The 16,828-nt window shown below is 26.6% G+C and overlaps 2 protein-coding genes across 2 annotated transcripts; both read right to left on the bottom strand.

The window, feature by feature from the left end:
• Window positions 1-1,570: 1,570 nt before the first annotated feature.
• Window positions 1,571-4,054, bottom strand: LOC108325565 (monooxygenase 2). Its single transcript, XM_017558663.2, has 6 exons — window positions 3,934-4,054; window positions 3,092-3,238; window positions 2,945-3,016; window positions 2,698-2,860; window positions 2,376-2,604; window positions 1,571-2,290 (listed from the first exon to the last, which is right to left on the bottom strand). Exons 1-6 carry the CDS (start codon window positions 4,011-4,013, stop codon window positions 1,755-1,757), a joined length of 1,227 nt encoding a protein of 408 aa, XP_017414152.1. The 5' UTR covers window positions 4,014-4,054; the 3' UTR covers window positions 1,571-1,754.
• Window positions 4,055-10,778: 6,724 nt separating this feature from the next.
• Window positions 10,779-13,090, bottom strand: LOC108325427 (monooxygenase 2). The gene is made up of 6 exons (XM_017558497.2): window positions 12,935-13,090; window positions 12,358-12,504; window positions 12,199-12,270; window positions 11,951-12,113; window positions 11,629-11,857; window positions 10,779-11,543 (listed from the first exon to the last, which is right to left on the bottom strand). The coding sequence occupies exons 1-6, from the start codon at window positions 13,012-13,014 to the stop codon at window positions 11,008-11,010; spliced, it is 1,227 nt and encodes a 408-aa protein (XP_017413986.1). The 5' UTR covers window positions 13,015-13,090; the 3' UTR covers window positions 10,779-11,007.
• Between the last annotated feature and the right edge of the window lie 3,738 nt (window positions 13,091-16,828).

Here is a 16,828-nt window from a genome sequence, read left to right as displayed (position 1 = left end):
TATTTTTTAATTGAATTATGTTTAATTTTTATATAGGTGATATGGTTTTTAATTGACTAATATCAGTATTATTTTATTTTATCACATTGGTGTAAGTTGTCAGTAAAAGTTATCTTATCGTGTTAAAATTTATAAATTTATAATTTCATAATTTTAAATGTATAAATTGTAAAATTATGAAATAATAAAATGATATAGTTATAAAATTGGAAAATTATAAATTCTAAAATTTAAAAATTTAAAAATAAGAAAATAAGTTTAAAAAATGATACTTTAACACACATAATTTTTTTACATTCATTTGACACTACAATTCCTTATTTTTTACTTTCTTCTTTCTTGAAAAACTACAAAAATTCATTCTTGAGGGTTACTCCCTACACCACCCCACATTACTCCTTACACCACCACATTTTTTAAAAATTTCAAAACTATCATTTATATTTTAAAATATCCTACACCCCCATATTTTTTCTTTAACGGATGTCGATATCCGTTAAAGAAAAAATACTTCAACGGATATGTCACATCTGTTAACGGATGTGACTACATCCGTTCAAGTTTTTTTTTTAGTTTTTCGTTTATTAATTTAATATTTTTTATATAATTAGTTAAATGGATGTGCCACATCCGTTATTGTTCTTTTTTAGTTTATTAATTTATTATATTTTAAATTAACATATAAATATTATTTAATTTTTTTGAAAAATTTATTACATAATTATATATAAATTAATTTTATTTTATTTAATAAAATAATAATTATTAATTTAATTTATAAATTATTATTTAATTAATTATTATAACATTTTTAAAAATATTAATTAAATGGACGTGACCATATCCGTAAGGTTTTTTTTAGTTTATTAGTTTATTATATTTTAAATTAATGTATAAATATTATTTAATTTTTTTAAAATTTATTACATAATTATATATAAATTAATTTTATTTTATTCAATAAAATAATAATTATTAATTTAATTTATGTATTATTATTTAATTAATTATTATAATATTTTTTATATTATTAATTAAACGGATGTGAATGTGACAACATCTATTATGACTTTTTTTTAGTTTATTAACTTATTATATTTTAAAAATTAATGTATAAATATTATTTAATTTTTTTTAAATTTATTACACTATTATATATAAATTAATTTTATTTTATTTAATAAAATAATTATTATTAGTTTAATTTATGTATTATTATTTAATTAATTATTATAATATTTTTTTATATAATTAGTTAAGTTTTTCTTTTTTTTTTTAGTTTTTAGTTTTTAGTTTATGGATATGGTCACATTCGTTGACGGATATCAACATCCGTTGAAGGTGAAACGGATGTAAACATCCGTTTTATTGGAAATGCAAATTAGGTATGGAGTGGTGTAGGGAGTGGTGGTGGTGGAGAGAGTAACACTCTTCATTATTTTAAGAACAATTTATCCTTGTTAGATTTGTCAAATAAATGTCAATGTGTATCATATTACTCTTACTCAATAAATTATTGTAACTATTCAGAAGTATCAATTAAAAAAACAATTAAATAACATAAAGTCGATTGAAAAATAAAAATTTATTAATTAGTAATAAGCCATACAATTTTATTAGGAATTTAATTAAAAGTTTACAAATTTATCTTAAAACTTATTTAATGTATATATAACATTTATTTTCAAACACCATTGCATCATTTAACCCATTAAGTTACCCCTACCAATCATTTTACAAAATGATTGTGTAGTCTAGTAACGGTTTAACTTCCCACAGTCATAACCTGCCTTCTTAAGATATTGACCAGCCATGAACGTAGGCAATATGTTTTCCCTTAAAAAGGTAACCAACTTGGACTCAGCCTGCTGAATAGAACCCAACATGTAAGCTGTAGTAGTAACATCAACTGCTCTCCATCTTCTCTCCTTTGCATATTTCTTCAAACTTTCCTCAATCTTCTTAATATGCACCTCTTCTTCCTCTTTCTCTTTCGAAAATGCCTCAGCTAAGCATCTTGCCAAAACAATCCCATCCTCCAAAGCACAACACGCTCCCTGCCCAAGATCAGGAGTCATCGGGTGCAGAGCATCTCCACCAACACAAACATTGCCCTTACTAATATTTCCCATCATCAGATCCCATGTTTGTCTATATCTTAGTGCATACGATAGAAAACCATCTGCATCTGTTATTTCTATGCAGGCTCTAACAGCACTCGGCATGTTCTCAAGATTTTTTAACACAAATGGTTTCAATTTAGCACGATCCTCTTTCAGCTCCTTTAGCTCTGCAGGGCCAACAAATTAATCAATCATATCACATCATTTACAATTTAAGTTTCAAGTTAAGAACTTGCATTTAAGAAAAATAACCTTGGCTGGAGGGTATACAAGTGAAAAACCAGTGGACCTGTTTTTCATTACAAGGAACAACACCAACTCGAACACCATTGCCAAAAAACTGCATGAACCTCAGCTCCAATCCATGGTTGGTCTCGAACTGTGCAAAACCCCTGATTGCAAATCTCCCAGTAAAAGAGGGCTCCTTGAAGCCTAGCCATTTTGCCACCAGGGAGTTCACTCCATCACACCCAATCAACACCTGTTACCCTCAAAACATCCTCGTATCAGTTAGAGTTTACCAACTTCGATTCATAACAGTTGTTTCTCTTTACACATCACACTTACTATTTACCTTGGTTTTGATGGTTGTCCCGTCAGCAAGATGGAGTATCTTATAGAAACCAGATTCCTCAAAACCAACAACTTTTGAGGAATATCTGATGGTTTCTTTTGGAAGCTCATTCACAAGGACTTCCAACACTTTTGTTCTTTGAACACAACGAATTTCAATACCTCTACAACATCACAAGAACACCGATCATAGAAAGAATTTGGATAATTTAAACATTTAGCCACACTGATTCACATGGTATACATACTCTTGGCTTTCTGTGGATTTGAAAGACTTGGCTACTATTTGCTTCCCAGTAACCAGTGAAGTGGTGACAATCCTGTAGTCCAACTCTTGCATTAGAGAAAAATGAATGATACTAAGAGAAGAAAGTTTAAAAGATGTTTGTGCATACCCATGAAGTCGTTGATGGTTGCGGCGGAGTTTGTCTCCAACACCGACAGCATCCAAAGCCTTCCAAGCATTTTGCCACAAGGACAAAGAAAAGCCAGTGACCCTCAAAGTATCCGAAGATTCCAACACCAAACTTCGAATACCCAATCTGTGAGTATGAATGAAGAGTTGTGATACATGAACACAGTACATGTGTATATACACTATTGCGTGGCCTTTTATGGCACTAATATGCTCACACAAAATAATACAATTTGAAGTTCAAGTCCTGGTTTTGTTACCATTTAACCATGATTTTAACTAATTTCTTGTGTAATCCAAATATTTATATTCCTTAAAAATGTTGTTTCCTATATTATGAATCACTAAAAATATATAAATAAATAGGGAATTTAAAGCTTAATAAAAATATTGATTTTGAAGTATAAGTGACTGTCAAAGTTTATATGATCATTTAACTTATTTTGCAATGTATTTAACAACATTTTTAATTAATATAACCAATTTAACTTAAATGTTTTTATTCATTAACAAAGTATTGTTTTCATAACTTAAATGTTTTTATTCATTAACAAAGCCTTAAAAATGCTTTTTATTGGTGTTAACTGATGCACGCTGAGTGTGGTTGACTTTGAACATTTTTTATAAATAAAACATAGAAGTTTGGTAAAAGAATATTCTATTGACATCACAGGTATAACTTAATATTCATTATTATTAAAAAAAATCAACTTTTCTATATATAAAAATATTGAAAAGTAAAGTAATAGATGTAAAATATATATAAAAATATATTGATCTGAAAATAATAGTGGGCGAGTTTGTTAGTAAAGCAAAGAATACCTATGAAGACCTAATGAAGTTGTGACGCCTGCAATTCCAGCGCCCACAATCACAATATCTTCAACTAATTCTCTTTCCATTATTCTGTTGTACAGAAGAAGTATATGGAAGACGAACAGCTCTCTTGCATCCTTATATAGAATGAGAAAACGGAAGATGAACCATCTCTTTCACTGGACCGTGCAGCCTTGTGACCAATTAAATATCCACCTGGAAAGTGAGTTATTTAATGACGATGACATTGTACTTTTACAACAATACCCTTTCGATTTCAAATTAAAAATGCATTTCCTTTCCATTATTACAGGATAGGGGTATGCAAAAAGAAGACTCGCAGATCTTCATTCATTGCCTCTTCACATTGCTTATCAAACATTTCGTCGGTGGCCACACTCACTCTGCTTTAAAATCCAAAAAATAACCTTTCAGACCAAATTTATCTCTCAATACCATAATAACTTTAAATCTATTTCAATTTAATGCACACTCTTTTATGTCCACATATAAATTATATATTAATAAATTGTTCAATAACAAATAAAACAATATATTTAATAAATAAGAAATATATCAACATTAATATGTAAAAATTAAGAAAATTAGTATTTAAAAAATTATGAGATTTAATAAAAATAATATATAAATATTTTAAATAAAAACTAAATTATCAAACCATTATGATGGATAATTAAAGGTATGTGGTGAGATAGATGATCTTTGCATTTTTAGATAAAATACTTTGTTTTTGTTAGTTTTGTGTTGTTGTTATAAAATTTTATTTTCTAATTCCGTTGGATTAGAATAAAAAAATTTATACTTGTAACACAAAGTTCTTTACTTTAATGGTTGAGTTTCGGTTAGAAGTATTTAGTTTGAGTTATGTAGTTCTTAAAGAAAAAAAATTTGTAAATCTTATAAGGTCTTGTTCACTTGAATGGATTTGGAGGAGAGTGATTGAGGAGATTTAAGAGGATTTGAAAGTAAATTTTTTTGTTGTTTATTTGAGTGGATTTAGAGGTGGATTTGGAGGTAAGTGAGAATGAATTTGGAAGTAAAGTTTATGAGAATTAGTGTGAGATTTGATTGACGTGACAGATTAAACAAATTTATTTCCAAATCGACTCTCATTTATCTCCAAATTCACTCAAATAAACAACAACAAAATTTACCTTCAAATCTTCTCAAATCCCTTCAATCACTCTCTCCCAAATCCATTCAAGTGAACAAGGCCTAAACGATTAACTTTTGTTATCAATGTTGTGGTAGAATAAATTAGGCATGTGATATTGTGAATTGTTGTACCTTTTAATTGAGATGAAATTTCATGCGGAGACTATTTTAGCTATACTAATATCAGACACATGTAAAGTATAAATTATAGTGATAAAAGTCGATAAGAAGTTTTTATATTGCGTATATATAATTTTATCCTGTTATAGTTTATCGTGATTGTGATCGCAAAAGAGAAACGTCACTGAAACTTTGAGTAATTACTATTTACCTTGGAAAAGGGTGTTATTTTTTTTATGGTTTCAATTTCTTTTTATTTCTTAAATTTGTAAACACCGGATTCTTCACATGAATAATTATTTATATTTGTTGAGATTAGATATAAAACACTGAATTATTGTGTAAAATCATATTGTTTGGTTTTCCAATTCAAATTAGTTTTTTATTTCATATTTAATACTTAACGTGGACGTTCTTGTATTTGTGAGTTTTTAAGTGTTGGAAAAATATTTTTAGTATCTATAGTTGAAATTAAATGTCTGTTTGTATTTTCGAATAAAATTTGATTCTTTAGTAATTTTACACTTTTAAAATCAATGCATGTTATTGTAGAGGAAACTCGTTTGAAAATCTAGTATTTGAAATATCACTTTATCATTATGAGCTATATATTCATATTTACTAATATTTTATCTGGCAAAGTCATTTGATTAGATGCCTTCCACATAAGGAAGATCAAATTAATAAATAAGATGGATTCAAAATAATGATATAGATATCAGGCTTGGTTTCTTAACTATAATTCTCAAGATTGGAAGGTTAAAAGCAATCCGATTCCCTATTATTATAATTAACATCAGCCTCACGTTTGTCCAGATTCAACTTAAGCCACTCTCATCCATCATAAAAAAGAAGATAAAACTAACGTGACAAAAAAAATAAATAATTAAAAGATATCTCTTGCTAGAATCATGAAAAAACAAATTATATAATAATACATATACGTTGCACGTTAAAAGAGCATAATTAAAACAATTAAACACGTTTTATTCTTCCCCAGTTTCTTCTATTAATTTATAGATAATTGGCTATAAAACTAATCATTTGAAGTTTATGGTATGTCAGGAATTCTGTCATAAATGTGCTATATTTTTGATGATTTTAACATGATGTTATAATGTTTGTGCCTTATATTTTTCTAGATAATAACTAGAGATTGCAGGGATTAAAAGTTGTCTATTGACCTTCATATTTTTGCTATATATTAAACACTTGTACCTGACATTCACTGCAGAAGCACATGGAAGAACTGACCAAAGATGTGGAAAGATCCATTCATATTTTTTATTATCATCCATTCATATTCTTTGTCTTATTGTATTTTTTTTTATTACTTTGTGTACGTTTTCAAAGATTTTACTTTTTTATAAGTTTTGTTAAAATTGATTTTCCATTTTTTTTTCAACGTTTAAAATGATTTAATTTGATTTTTTAGTGACAACGTCTAGATCATTAACCAATTAATGTCCAGATTAATTATTAGTGAATGAAATGTAAGTTTATGATGTACATGACAACTTAAATGAAGGTAAGCTAGAATTATTTTAAGTGTTTAAGTTAATTCTTATGTATTTTTGATTATGAAAATGTTTGTGGTCTATTTGGAGACGAAAAATTATATAAGAATAAGCTGTGTATTATTTGTACAGATAGATTATTGATTTTATTTGTGTTTACTTTAAAGTATTTAAAAAGAAATTGTAGGATTGATGATTTATTTCATTTTTGCAACCCAGCAAGATTTGAGAGAATTTAATAATATTTATTTAAAAAATTAATTTTGTTCTTGGAAATTATATATTTTTCTTGTATTTATTTTGAAAAATGCATACAAATAGATAAAGAAAATTTAAACTGAAATATTTATTTATTAATTTTATTAATAATAGTAATTATAATAAATATTAAATAATAATAATAAAAAAGTTACGGTAGCGCTCTACTTCTCTATTTTCTTTTGCCATGATAAAATTATTTTTCATAGAAATTTTTTATTCAGATTATTAGTACAATTTAATTTTTTAATTATCTATTTAAATTCAATATTTTTTTACAAAAATATTTTAGTTTTATTCAGAAGATTTATTACTTCTTTATGAAAAATTGAAATTAAAATTAAAATTACGAAAAGAAAATTTGAATTTTTTGTTTAAATATATTGTATTAATTATTTATTAAATATATTGTATTAAACTTAGTTATTTTTTAAAATATATTTTATTAATTATTTATTAATTTTTCTTAATACAAATATTTCAAATAATTTGAGTCAAAATATATATTACTCTTAAATATTATTTTAACATTTTAGTAATTTTTATATTAATTTTATTATCAACAATTATCATTTTATATTATTTTTATAGGAATATTTTATAATATTCAATTTCTATCTATTAAACAATTTTTTTTATTTATTAATCAAATTCTATCTTAATTTTCACAAACTTTACTTTCAAATTCACTTAAAAAACAATTCTCAATTCATCTTCAAATTTCCTCAAATTTATTTATTCACTCTCTTTCAAATCAATATTTTAAGGTAAACACAATATTCTGTTATGAAAATGCCTGATTGAAAGAAAAATACCTTTTCAACATTTTTTTTACAAATGGTGGTTCGTGATTAATTCATTTAAAAAAAAATTGAAAATAAATTTAAATAGATCAATAAAATTTTAACACGTTCTTATTTTTAAAAATTGTCATAAAAAGTGATTACATGAAAAAAAATCCCACAAGAAACGATTTGTGAAGAAAAGGTGTTTTTTTTTTCTGCAATGAAAGTAACTCGACCACTGTGTTGTGAGAGGGGTTTACAAAATAAATAACTTATATGAATTAAATAAATAACTATAAAGATTAAAAACATTCGCATCAAGGTTTTACAAACTGATAATATAATATGCTCGAAATAAAAGTTGGATAGGATGAATTTGTATATTTATTTATTATTAACTAAAAGAAAGGATAAATAAACATCCCACTCCTAAAATGTTCTCTATGGTTTGTGGAGAAATGTACCATCATAGACAAACCACGTGGTTCCGTATTATTTTGGTGCTGTGTCTGTGTCTGTACGTCCAGCTTAATTATTGTTTTAGCAGCTCAGACCATCTTTTTTTGTCTGGTTTCGATTTTGCTTCGACATTTTATTTAGGAAATTGAATGCTTACAAATTAGCAACTCACATGTACCAGGATATGTTGTATGGGTTAAATATACACATATCTCTACGTTTGTTTGTTTTGGATTAAATTTTCAAGTGATTTATTTTACTGTGACATGTTTACTTAAGATATTGAGGGTGTTCTACCAGACAGAGAAATAGTACTAATTGAAGCAAAAAATGTCTAGCCCTAGTAATCAAGAGATAGAAGAGAAGAGAGTTACACAGGTATATGCTACTCCTTTTTTCCAATTCTTTCTTCGTGAAAACTACTATTTTTGAATAATTTTTCTTTACATCATATGAATCAATAAATTAACTTTTTGCTCAGAGTTATGAAAATCTAGAAAAGTTTCTGTTCTTGTTACGTGGACCTCAAATAGACCAATCATTGTGACCACATAGTAGTTTGGCATGAAAATTGTATCATATGATTGTTTAGATTAATCTTAAATCGGATTGGACGATATAATTAAGATTATCATGTCGATCACCTGAGAAACTTCGGAGGCCGAATAATGGAATAGTCATTTTTAAACAATGATTAGATTTAATGAATATTAATTTATGATAAAATATATTTAATAGCAATTAAGTCACAATTAAATTATCAATAATTTAATTTTTATTCCAAAATTTATAAATATAAATTTGAGATAAAAAGATAAATAATTATATTTATTATATATTAAGTTTTCTTGTCAAACTTATTTTGACATCAACATTAATAAATAATTCCATTTGACCAAATAGTAATAAAAATAAATATCAAAAGAGACGATAGTAAATAGATGATTTCAATCCCATAATATATACATATATATATATATATATATATATATATATATATATATATATATATATATATATATATATATATATATATATATATATATATATATATATATATATATATATATATAACGGTAAATAAATAAAATAAGTTTGTATTTAAAATTTATTGGTTTTCTTTGAAAAGTACTTTTGTATTGTGATAAGTTGAATATGTGTGGATGATAAGTGACAATCTAGATCATGAAATTAATTTGATAGTGTATAGGGTTGGATTATAACGTCAAAATCTCTTTTGAACTGCCAAACAAATACATAAAATAAAAAGTAGGTTGTCTTTTTTTTTTTCAAAAAGTAACCACTCAGATTAAAACACGTAGTTCCAAAAACAGCCCCGAATCAAAATTATATTTTACTCACGTTTTCTTCGTTTGTTTCTTAATAATTAAGAGCACCAACCAAACTTTAATAATATATATATTAAATAAATTTCAAATATTTAATAAAATTTGAAACTGTTCATTTCTTCTTAATTAAAAGCACCAACCAACTTTTTGTTTCTTCCTAATCAAGAGCACCAACCAAATTTGGAAACTTTTGAGTCTCTAATAATTTTTTTTATGATGTACTGAATGTTTAACAACTTTATATTTTTCAACTGAATATGTCATTTAATTTTTCTCTTAATAGGTTGATATGATTTTTAGATGACTACCATGGGTGTTATTTTACTCCATCACGCAGGACTGTTACCACTATGAGTTATTTAATTGTTTTAAAATTTATAATTTTATAACCATAATTTTAAAAATTTATACTTTTATAATTTTAAAATTATAAAATCATAAAATTATATAAATGTAAAATTTTAAATCTATAAAATTAAAAAAATTCTAAAATAATAAAATAACATGTAAATTAAAGTTGTCAAAACGGGTAATCCGGCTCATCATGGGTTGGTCACTTAGTGAACCAACCCAACCTGCCTCACTTATTAGTGAGTTGAAAAAATTCGAACCTGACCCGACCCACCACGAGTTCATGGGTTAAACAGGTTGACTCACTATGTTAAACTTCAAAGACAATTCAAAATAAATAAATAAAAGTATCATATCATCCAGTGTAATAAAAAAAACATGTAAAAAAAAAACAAATAAGTTTTTAATATTGATAATTTTTGTTCATTTATAATATTACTATAGTTCTGAATAGATAAATCTATAATATTTTTATCTCTTAAAACATCTCTTCTTTATCACCATCTACAATATAATAAAAAAAGTCTAACTAATAATATTGAAACAAAATAAATAAATAATTAAATTAAATTAGGTGAGTTGGTGAGTCAATCCGCCTCACCACGAGTTTAGCCCGGTAAGCCGAATTCTAAGTGAATCAAGTTGAAAATTAGCCCGCATAAAAATATTATATTTTTTTCAAATCCAACTTCACTCAAATATGTGATAAGCCAGATTGGCTCGCGTGTACAACGCATTTTGATATATAATAAGTAAAGTAAGAGAACATGCTAACAACCATCTCAATTTAAAATACATATTATTAATTAACAAAAAAAATATAACAAGAACCCAAATTAGAAAATATAAATTTATTATAAAAATTTATTAGAAAGCAACTTATAGCTTATTGAAGCCATACAAACACACATACATATTACAACATTTATTTTTCAAACATATTACATGATTTAGGATATTAAGTTCCGCTCCCAATCATTTTACGAAATAATTGTGTCGGTGAGGAACTATTTAATTTTCCACAATGATAACCTCACCAATCATTTTACAAAACGATTGTGTAGTCTAGGAACCGTTTAACTTTCCACAATCATAACCTGACTTCTTAAGGTATTGAGCAGCCAGGAACGTAGGCAAGATGTTTTCCCTCAAAAAGGTAACCAATTTGGACTCAGCCTGCTGAATGGAACCCAACATGTAAGCTGTGGTAGTAACATCAACGGCTCTCCATCTTCTTTCCTTTGCATATTTCTTCAAGCTTTCCTCAATCTTCTTATTTTGCACCTCTTCTTCCTCTTTCTCTTTCGAAAATGCCTCAGCTAAGCATCTTGCCAAAACAATCCCATCCTCCAAAGCACAACACGCTCCCTGCCCAAGATCAGGAGTCATCGGGTGCAGAGCATCTCCACCAACACAAACATTGCCCTTACTAATATTCCCCATCATCAGATCCCAGGCTTGTCTATATCGTAATGGATATGATAGAAAACCATCTGGATCAGTTATTTCTATGCAGGCTCTAACAGCACTAGGCATGTTCTCAAGATTTTTTAACACAAATGGTTTCAATTTAGCACGATCCGCTTTCAGCTCCTTTAGCTCTGTAGGGCCAACAAATGAATCAATCATATCACATCCTTTACAATTTAAGTTTCAAGTTAGGAACTTGCATTTAAGAAAAATCACCTTGGCTGGAGGGTACACAAGTGAAAAACCAGTGGACCTGTTTTTCATTACAAGGAACAACACCAACTCGAACACCATTGCCAAAAAACTGCATGAACCTCAGCTCCAATCCATGGTTGGTCTCAAACTGTGCAAAACCCCTGATTGCAAATCTCCCAGTAAAAGAAGGCTCCTTGAAGCCTAGCCACTTTGCCACCAGAGAGTTCACTCCATCACACCCAATCAACACCTGTTACCATCAAAACATCCACGTATCAGTTGGAGTTTACCAACTTCGATTCATAACAGTTGTTTCTCTTTACACGTCACACATACTATTTACCTTGGTTTTGATGGTTGTCCCGTCAGCAAGATGGAGTATCTTATAGAAGCCAGATTCCTCGATACTAACAACTTTTGAGGAATATCTGATGGTTTCCTTTGGAAGCTCATTCACAAGGACTTCCAACACTTTTGTCCTTTGAACACAACGAATTTCAATACCTCTGCAATATCACAAGAACACCGATCATAAAAGAATTTGGATCAAATTTAAACATTTAGCCACACTGATTCACATGGTATACATACTCTTGGTTTTCTGTTGGTTTGAAAGGCATGGCTGCTATCTGTTTCCCAGTAACCAATGAAGTGGTGACAATCCTGTAGTCCAATTCTTGCAGTTAGTTTAGAGAAAAATGAATGATACTGAGAGAATAAAGTTTAAAAGATGTTATATATATATTATACCCATTGAGTGGTCGATGGTGGTGGCGAAGTTTGTCTCCAACACCAACGGCATCCAAAGCCTTCCAAGCATTTTGCCATATGGAAAGAGAAAAGCCAGTGACTCTCAAGCTATCCGAAGATTCCAACACCAAACTTCGAATACCCAACCTGTGAGTATAAATGAAGAGTTATTATGCATGAAAACCACTGTGTGTAGGTACACTCTTGGAACACCATTAGGTAGCCATAAAAATAGTATACCGTACAAAGATAAAGTTGTTTAAAAGAAACTATTTTGTCAATGTCATTGTTTAAAAAGTATACTGGTCAGAATAATTTTATTTTGATAGGATGTTTTCCGAAGAAGCAAAAAGCAAAGGAAAATATTTTGCTTTTTCTGTGCATTCTTCCATTTTTTCAACACTCAGTCAACCTGATAAAAGATAATAATTTTATATTTTTAATTGTCTCTCTTAAATTAGGTTATGATCTTCCAGAAGCAAACATCCTAGGCAACTACCACAGGATTGTGTAGTGCACGCCAAGTGTTGGTGAATGTTAAACACAGCTGTGACAGTTAGAGAAGCGGAAAAAATACCTGTAAAGTCCTAACGATGTTGTGACGCCAGCAATTCCAGCTCCCACAATCACAATATCTTGAACTATTTCTCTTTCCATTGTTATAATATAACTGTGACTGGAAAATTTGCGTTCCCTTATATAGACGTATTAGCAATACGAACACTAGTGTATCACTTGAATGTGCAGATGTGTGGTGTAACTAAATCTCCGACATAAACTATAAATGTCCCCATAGGTGGGTGGGTTATTTATTGAAAATGGTGTAGTTTTACAAGATTACCCTTCCGCTTTAAGAGGAAACAGTTACGCATGTTAAAGGTGTGGGTATCTGCGTTTCCCTTCCATAAGAAGCTGGGTAGGGTGTCGTGTCCCAAAAGGAGCGCCCAGATCATCAGTCATTACTGACCAATTGATTGGTTGGTGAGCACCATTATTGTGCTTTAAAATCCACAACCACCTCGTAACATGCTTTCTCAGCCATATAGGTTCCTTTCATAGGATTTCTTCCTGCACCCCATACCCTTATTCAAAAATTTGCACCACCTCAATGTGGACTTCCATATAAACATTAGGATTCTACCATCAGAAATTAAAATTTACAAGGAATATATTTATATTTTGGATTTTTTCCTTCAAATTTGTATTATGAATTATATAATCCGAAATATAAATTTATATTATATGTTGTATAATATAAAATATTATTTGTATTATGAATTATCTTCAAATTTACATTTAAGATCTTATAATTTGGAATTTAAATTTGTATTACGGATTGTATAATTTAACATATGATTTATATTTTTTTTTTTTAAATTTGTAAATTTATATTATAAACTGTATAATCTAAAATATATTTTACATCACATTTATTGTTTTATTAATTTCAATAAAGGTTGGGATTTTAAAAAGTACGAGGTTGCGACTTGAAATTTTAAACAGTACGAGATGTTGGAAGAAACATGTGGTGCAGGAAGAAATTCCGTCGTTTCAAATGAACAAAAATATTTCAAACAATGAAAGAAAGAAAACAACTCGCGGGCCTCGTTTAGGGTCAACCTTAGGCCCCTTTTACCTATGGGTGTTTCACCTGTAAATCCAACGCTTCATATGTACTTTTAACTTTGTTTTTTAGAAAATTTCTTTTTTAACTTTAATAAATATTTTTTTAACTTTTTCTCTTTTTTTTATTAAAGTAATTATGTAACCATTTAACCTGTATTCCTTTAATAAAAATTTGTAAAACTTTGTTTTTATTTATAATTTAATAATTATTTAATATAATTTAAAAATATAATATTATTTAATATTTTTTATATTTTAATAATGATTAAAATATTATTTGTATTATTATAATAATTATATTAAAAAATTAAAATCAAAATAATTAAAATAAAAATAAAAACAAAAATAATAATATAAAATCTGATTTAATATATATAAATATATTCAATTATATTAAAATATTAAATTAAATTAAATTAAATTATTATTAAATTTTAAATAGAAAATAAAATTAAAAAAAAGTCAATCATCGAATATTGATACCTTTAATATGTTATCGGATTTCCACCGAAATGAAAGTTTTTTAAAATTTGTTTTTTATTTATAATTTATTAACTATTTAATTTAATTTAAACATTTAACATTATTTAATATATTTTATATTTAAATAACTATTAAAATATAATTTATATTATCATAATAGAATATTAAAAAAATAAAAATAATAGTAATTAAGAAATCTAAAAATTTGAAAATCCTATTTTATTAATTTAATATTTTAATTTAATTTAATGTATTTATATATATTAAATCACATTTTATATTATTATTTTTATTGTTTTTGTTTTTTGCTTTTATTATTATTACTTTTATTTGAATTGTTTTAATTTTAATCTTATTAATATAATTATTATGATAATATAAATTATATTTTAATAATCATTAAAATATGAAAATATATTAAATAATATTAGATTTTTAAATTAAATTAAATAGTTATTAAATTATAAATAAGTAACAAAGTTTTAAATTTTTTTGTTAAAATGATATAGAGTAAAGGAGGCAGAGTTACTTTGAAAGTGTAAGATAAAGTGTTGGAGGTGCAGATGAAACACCCTAACCCTATTCTGTCCAACTTTATTGTGCCTGGGCTGATTGCCAAATGAACGACCAAATTGACGAGGAGAAAGAAAAATATTATATTAGAAATATAAAATTCTTTTGATAAACAGTAAATAAATAAAAATAAATAATAAATTATAATAATTTATTTAAAATTGTGTATTATTTATAAATAATTAATACACTCAATAATGTGTTTTAAACTAAAAGTATATTAATTAATACTTTATCAGGCAATTAATCAGCTTTGTTAATTTTTTAGTTTAAAAAATTAGTACTGTCAGATACTTTAGTCCGACCCAGCTCGATCTACCACAAGTTGGCCATCCACCACAAGTTGGCCACTTAGTAAGTTAATCCAATCCGGTTCATTTATTAGAGAACCGAAAAAATTTGAATCCGACTTGATCCATCACGGGTTGGTGGGTTAAACGGGTTAACTCACTTAATTACAATTTCTTTTTTCAAATCTAAAAAAATTATATTTTTTTTTGTAATTCAAATCTAAATAAATTTCGCATTAAAATGATGTTAAACTCTAAAGGCAGTTAAAAAAAAGTATCATACAATCCAAATGTATTAAAAAAAAAAGTACTAAAAGCGAACAAATAAATTTCTAAAATTAATCATTTTTGTGTCATTTATTCCTTTATAATATTAGAGTCTTGAATTGATAAATCCATAATATTTTTCTCTATTGAAACATTTTTTTATCTCCATTTACAACACAATAAAAAAGTGATAACTAATAATATTGAAACACAATAATAAATAAATAATTAAATTAAATTAAATAAGTGGTGAGCCAACCTAACTTACCACGGGTTCAACTTGACTAAACCAGATTGAAAATTAACTCGTATAAAAAATTAACGGTTTTTCAAATCCAATTTAGCCTAAACTATAGTAGGCCGAGTTAATCTACGAATTCTTACTCATTTTGGCATTAATACAAAAAGTAAAAGATTTTGAACGAAAAGAATACTTATGTGATATAACTAATGAACTCAGGATAATTCAACCCAAATCAAAAAATTTGTATTAATTTTATTTTTTTAATTTTACATACATTGTTTTCTCAAAATATATACTCGATATAAATATTCGAAATTGTGTTAAAATGCACTTTCAGAATAAAATAATACTTTTAAAAATCATTAAATATTTTTTATTTGTATGTATCCATGAATCCAAATCATTATTAATCAAATTCGGTTGAACCCTAAAACACAACTATACAAGTTATAAGAGTAATTACAAAATGAATGGTCATGTGAATGGCGGTTAACTCAAGGAATTGGTTAATAATTCACGCTTCCTATTTTTTTAATCCACAAGGTCTCTTATAATTTTTTCATCTTATCGTGATTTCTCGTAATTTAATTTCTTTAAAGCTTAACTATATTTTGTAGGCCTCAAGTGATATCAAACGAATTTATGAATTAAAAATAACATTTCTATATTATAAAAAACAATACATTTAACTTCTATTTTTCTAAGTTTTGTTATCAACAAAACGAATTGTTTTGACAGTGAGCTGAGACATAAAACAACATAGTTATTAAATACATAATACACATTAAGTAAGCTCTTTATTTTCCTGCTAATCCTCTAATTTATAGAACAAAGACAAGAAAAAAAAAGTTAGAAAAAGAAAAAGAAATGATAATACAATAGTCATTTAATGATTTGTCAGAAGAGTTTAAGATTTGAATTCATATGCATTAAATATTTATTTTCAATAAAAAGCAACGAAAATTCTGTCTAACAATTGAAAAAAAAA

The sequence above is a fragment of the Vigna angularis genome, chromosome 3 (assembly GCF_016808095.1).
Source record: "Vigna angularis cultivar LongXiaoDou No.4 chromosome 3, ASM1680809v1, whole genome shotgun sequence".
NCBI lineage: Eukaryota > Viridiplantae > Streptophyta > Magnoliopsida > Fabales > Fabaceae > Vigna > Vigna angularis.
Note: the sequence above shows the minus strand (reverse complement) of the source record. Positions and strands in the feature narration are given on the sequence as shown.